At 36.7% G+C, this 6,458-nt stretch overlaps 1 protein-coding gene across 1 annotated transcript; it reads left to right on the top strand.

Moving 5' to 3' along the window:
- Positions 1-5,018: 5,018 nt before the first annotated feature.
- rpl27 (ribosomal protein L27) lies at positions 5,019-6,080 on the top strand. The gene is made up of 3 exons (XM_017040422.2): positions 5,019-5,223; positions 5,311-5,421; positions 5,988-6,080. Exons 1-3 carry the CDS (start codon positions 5,141-5,143, stop codon positions 6,034-6,036), a joined length of 243 nt encoding a protein of 80 aa, XP_016895911.1. The 5' UTR covers positions 5,019-5,140; the 3' UTR covers positions 6,037-6,080.
- Positions 6,081-6,458: the final 378 nt, after the last annotated feature.

Below are 6,458 nucleotides of genomic sequence, written 5' to 3'. Positions count from 1 at the left end.
TAATTTCACTTTAAATATTATTATAGGATACGAATGAATACATTACTGAAAAGTGCCAGAACGTTACAGTGCCTAATACAACCACTCTTATATACTGAATGTACATGGAGAAGGTTTGACATACTCTACGATTTCTTTCTATTTATTTGATTAAAGCGATTATTTTTGTTGAAAACATTAAGGACAAAGCATGGAATATATTATTTTATTAGATACTTCAGTTAGTCTGTAGTAAGGAAGTAAAGAAATGTTGGCTATTTAATGAACTGCTGTGCTGCAGGTGGGTCTTTTTAATTGTTTTTTTTTTTTAATTTACTTTATAAAAGTAATATATCGGGTGGTATAAATTGTGTCTTTTTAATGTGAACATGTTGCTGTTGTGAAAACATCAAATGTGGTAAATTATCTGTACATTGTATTGTCGCTTCAAATTATTTAGAAAAAAACAACTAATGTACCACCCAAGCTATGTTGGAAAACAAAGGCTATAAACATTATCTGTCACTTATTTCTCAGTCACTTTTATGAAAAAGGTTTCATCAAATCTAAGGCAGATCAATGTCATTTCAGCTTTTTGTGGGTTTCAGTTAAACACAATAATCATAATGACCCAATTCAGACCAGAAATGGGGTGCTGACCCTTATTAAAAAAAATGAGAGAATGGAGAATTATTTGGACTAATTGTTATTAGTTAATTCACAATTAATTATGGGCCAGGGCAGAGTTGTGAAAGTCAAGATCCTGAATTTTAAAGCTGGCAATGATTAACAAATTAGCTATGAATTATTACGTCAATTCCCACAACAATGACATGTTCCTTGAAGAATCAAGGCTGTAAAAAAAAAGTCAAAAGGGAGTCAATCCTGATGTAAGCAAGAAATATCTCCTAAGTGTGGAGGTGGTAGACTCGAACCTGAAGCCTTCCAGACCCAAGGCCACTTCTTTAACCACTAAGCCACCACTGCCCCTAATGTTGCTTATGTTGCCGGGACCTCCGAAAAACTTAGGAGCACCAAATTCCTGTACATTTTAAACCCACTATCACCCTCAGACAAAGACTAGTTAATCCAAAGGACAAAATACCTCACCACAAACAGAGCAACATTGTATATGCATTACAGTGAGGACATTGGGAAAACCAAACAACCACTGTACAAGCGTATGCAACAACACAGATGAGCCAGCTCCTCAGGGCAGGACACAGCTGTTCATCTACATCTGGAGGACAAAGGACACACTTTTGTGGATGAGGATGTACATATCCTGGCCAGAGAAGACAGATGGTATGAGAGAGGGGTGAAGGAAGCCATCTACGTTAATATAAGCAGCTTAATTGAATTTTAAACACCAATTCTTATTTTGCTTCAAGAAACAACTTGACATTCACCACAAATTGTAAGAAACAACTTGACATTCACCACAAATCCCCTCTTCACCTAGCAGAAAGACTACATTTATTCAAAACAACTTGCTATGACACTTTCAATTGTAGTATTGTTTACTGCATAGGTGGTAAGGCATATTTGTATAGCATTTGTATAGCTTTGGAAAGAATTGTGCAAAAAGGAGTTTTGAATGCAGCCCTAAGTAGGCATGCAGGTCAGTCTCATCTGTCCTTTTCCAGCTGTCTCCATATTTGCAAAAACCCTCCAAATTTGTCACCTACAGGATTATTTTTTTCTATTGCTGATGTGGTAAACATGTAGAATGTTGAGACAATGTCATGAGGATGAGAAGTGGCATATCTTGTGGGTCCTGGGGTCATCCTCATGACATTTTGTCAAATGCTGCCAAGGACCATGTTATTTTGAGGTTTTTTTTAAAGGAAAGTCTCTCAGCTTCAGGGATTTCTTCTTCTGAAGAAGATGATTCATCATGCTCTGGGTTGTATTGCTCCCCATCTTCTACCGAATCAGAGAAGTCTTGTTGGATATCTGAAAAAATCAGCTCTAGAGCCCGTTTAACGTTATAACGCACATGGCTTCAACACAGAGAGAATTCAGGGCACTGTCATCTGCAGCACCTTTATAGCCTGTGGGAGTCCACACAGACAAAGGGGCAATATTGTTACATTTGGGTCAGATCGGGTCACAGGCAGTGCTGTCCACGAGAAGACCACCTGTCAAACTGACTCGCCACTGTGTTAAAAACCAACACAGTGGCGGGTCCAAAAAAGGTACAAACATTGTCTTTGGGTCAAAATGACCCGACAGTCAAATTTAGTTGAAATCACAGTCACAGAGTTAGTTACACACCACAGAATGTGAGAATGTTTTAGTTCTGTCTCAGATCAATCAGTAGCGGACATAAACAAGACAAGACAGGTGGTCTTCTCGCGGACAGCACCTGCCTGTGACAACAGGAGGGTTAATCTGGAGAAACCATCTCTCAATAGAGGAGGTGGTTTGAGACACAACCTTTCATCCACCTATAATGTCGTCCTAAGTTCTCTCCCCAAAGAATTTCAACCCCCTCTCTGAAAACAAGACCACAGTTTCATTTCAAAGGACACCCGGCCAAAAGTTTCGCTCAGGTGAAACTATTAGTCCATATGTATGGTATCACTCCTCATTCACACCTCTAACCTTGTGACTCTACATTCTGCCCTCCTCCTTATAATAGGGTGTGGTGCACAACACCCCCCGCCCCCCGGGCTTTCTGCAAGAACCCTCGTTACGGGTATGCAGTCCCTGTGAGGCTAGTCAGTCAGAACTGAAGAAGAAGGATGAGAGTTGAAACATCTTTAAAAAAAAACCTACCCTGTCCAGCTGCCTTCGATGTAACTATTTTTGGACTGGTGCAGGCTAACTTCCCTTGCCTTGTGGTCGATGCAATACCCTAATGGAAAGTAAAATAAATGACTTTAATTGTCGAACATTAAATTTTATAACATACAACATAAAATCTTACTTATGGAAGGTTATACCATGATCCTTCATTTTTTTGATTGCTCCTTGTCAGAGCTGTCGGCCAATTCAACATATTTTCAGTAAATCCCTACACCAGGGGTGTCCACACTTTTTCGGCTTGGGAGCTACTTTTCAAATGACCAGGGTAAAGTGATCTACCTACATTGAAAACTATAATGTATATTTACTACTTTGATTAAATGAATAGGGGTTGTGTTTTAGTCTATCATCAGCATGCTCTGTAAAATATCGCATTATTTATGTAAAGGATGTGATTAGATTACTTGTACTTCAGTAGATTTTTAGGTAGATACACTTGAGTACAATTTAAGCAAAGTAAAGATACTTTTATTTAATTACATTTTTTTTTAGCACTTTATCCACCTCTGATTGAACGGCAGCCGATGTTTTAGGGAGTGGACCTGTCAGTAATATAAAACAATATTTAATTACACTGAACAAATACTGAAGTACATTAAAAGAAATAATATATTGATAATTGTGGTAACTTAATGCAATCCAGTGTATTAATGGGTTTCAAAGGTGGACCAATCTTTTGACACAGGTCGCATTCAGAGACCTTTAAAATAATGATACAGTTGTAAGTTTCATTTCTATGTGTAAAGGACACAGGATACCTAAAACAAAACCATACATACCCATTCGTAATGTATTATTCCAGGTGATTCCAGATAATTTCCCAATGTTTGTTTTTTTGTTTTGTTTTTGTGGATGAGAATGATCTGCATTGGTGGGTCAATGTGTGTAGGTATGCCAAGTATTCATTTTAATAGATTAACCTACTTTGCAAGTATCTTCACTTAGCTTAATTATGTAATACAGTTTGTTTTTTCCCCATTATTGATTACTTTTACTCAGACATATGCTTAATTTAAAGTTTGTAGGAACATGCGCAATTGAGTGATTTTAATCGTGGAGGAAATTTTGATTAATGTACTTTTTTTTATTTTCTTTTTAATCATGCGTGTAGGCCACATGAGGTATACACGTACACACGAAAATCGTTAAATTAGTACATTCGTCGATTTGTCGAAATGCCCTCAATTTTCCTCAACATGGCATCTCAATTTTCCTCCGACCGTTACAAGTGAAAACACGCGCTGTCATAATTGAACTGCGTTCTGGAAGTTTATATAGGCTACACAACATTTGCTGTATAGTTGAAATAAATGAAATGTATAACTTCATGAAAAATACTCTCTTTCTCCAGGGGTATACTGATTTTGTAGGGTTGAATAAGCGATTGTGTATTCCATTGGTTTTGCTTTTATGCGCATTCATAGTAGACAAATCATACAAATTGGGAATACAAATCTGACAGGCATCTTTGCTGCATCTGAACAAAATCGGAGTCTTAGTGGTTAAGTTTGCCAACACAGCCCGAAGCATCCTTTAAATTACACTGAAGCCATTGTTTAGCGAGTTAAATGAGCAGTTGTTACCTGTAAAATATTGAGTCGCACTTGTGTTACGTAGTGAAGTTAGCAAATATTAACCATGGATATTTTATATTAACTGTTTGAAATTGAGAATGTGTTAATTGACTAATGATCTGTTAAACCACAAACGTAATAGGTTAACATGAACCTTGGGCAAAGAGTCTTAAAGTCTAACAATACATTATTTTATTGATTGTTATTATTGTGTAGATTATTGGGATGATGATGATGCCACATAGCTTGCCCTCTATAGCAACCATATGAGATCAAATCCAGTTTGTGCACACTAAAGCGGATATGGACTGTTGCTAATCTTAATAAGAATAAATCATTATCATTCTTGCTGAAATGTAATCACATTTACAAACATGGGAAAACATTCAGTACAAAAGAGAGGTCATTTTGTAGAGCAAGGAATTTGATTTTTTCATCTTCCTGAGTTGGTTCATTTATACTTTACAAGAACCTGACAAACAATTCAGTGAAAGCATGTGAAGACTGGTTTGAACTTATGGAGAACAGATTTGTCTGCGTGTACAGTTAATGTATTTCAATGACCATTTGGTTATGACCTTGGTTATGATTTGCATTTAGGGTTATTGAGGCTATTTTTTTTAATGTATCCTTTAATTTTACCTAGATAGGTGTTTGTCAGATTTTCACAGCTGTTACTCTCTATGTAGAACATAGACGATGGAACCACTGACCGCCCATACAGTCATGCTCTGGTTGCTGGAATTGACCGCTATCCCCGTAAGGTTACCACGACCATGGGCAAGAAGAAGATTGCCAAAAGGTCAAAGATCAAGGCCTTTGTCAAAGTATTCAACTACAACCATCTTATGCCAACCAGGTTAGTAAAGCTCATCACCTGCAAGAATACATTAGACAATCGTATTCAAAATTCATATTCACTTTAATTTTTTTTTTCTTTTTTCAGATACTCTGTAGATATCCCTTTGGACAAGACTGTTGTCAACAAAGACATCTTCAGAGATCCTGCTCTAAAGCGCAAAGCTAGACGAGAGGCAAAGATGAAGTTTGAGGAGAGGTGATTGTCATCATAAGTCAAATTTCCAAAAAAGATTGTTGATTAGCTATACCTGTGATGGCAGGTGTGAAGGAAAGTGGACATCAACAAATTGGTCACAAGTCCCAGTTATATGACGACTTGTTAACTGTCGTGAGAATTTCCACAGCCAAACCCATGAGCCTCAAACAAGACTGGCGGGCCGCCAAACTCTCAGCAGTTAATTGGAAATAATGCTTAACAGTAAATCAAAAGGGTCCAAAGTATTGACCATAATATTGCAGAGTAATGTGAGTAGTCATAACCATATTGGCCAAATATTGCACAAATTTATGAAATTGCAGATTTAATCATATTTGTGCCTACACTGATCCGTATTTTGGACAGAATAGTCAGAATATCACATTATTGGTGCCTGACCAACACATTATGAAGTGGATGAGAGACAGCATTGCTGAGACCATGGTTGGATACCAATTGTTTTAATGTTTTATATTTTGCTAGGTGCTGGAGTTAATGCAGCATGTTTAGTGTGGCTTTCCACAATACTCTTCTAAAAAATGTTTTTTTCTTTCCATTTGCCCTAGGTACAAGACGGGGAAAAACAAGTGGTTCTTCCAGAAGCTCAGATTCTAAAGTCGCATGGTTTCACAATAAATGTTTAAAAAACAAACAAAAAACATCTCTTGAAATTGATTTAACTTGGGTGTTCTGGAAATAGTTTCTTACAAAGCTTGTGACAAAAACAGTCTGCAATCTGTTTTTAATATATATATATATATATATGTTGCAGGAAATAAGTGTGAAGTTGTTTTGTTTTTTTATTTGAACAAAGTCAGGGCAGTTGCACAGTTTTGAAAGTACATTCTGGAACTCTAAACCCAGAATTAATTTTGCATAGCATCTTCAGATGTAGTGTGTTTCAACTAAGTTCCAAAGTAGTTTTAAATATTTAAAACGTTTATTTCAATGTTTGCTGTGCGGAAAACAGTAGCCAGATATGTGTTACATCTGTTGTGGTTAATTGTCATAGATAATGAATGAAAAGCAGTTTAGGA

This window comes from Cynoglossus semilaevis, chromosome 17, assembly GCF_000523025.1.
Source record: "Cynoglossus semilaevis isolate Cse_v1.0 chromosome 17, Cse_v1.0, whole genome shotgun sequence".
Classification (NCBI taxonomy): Eukaryota; Metazoa; Chordata; class Actinopteri; order Pleuronectiformes; family Cynoglossidae; genus Cynoglossus; species Cynoglossus semilaevis.
This window is presented reverse-complemented; position numbering and strand designations above follow the sequence as displayed.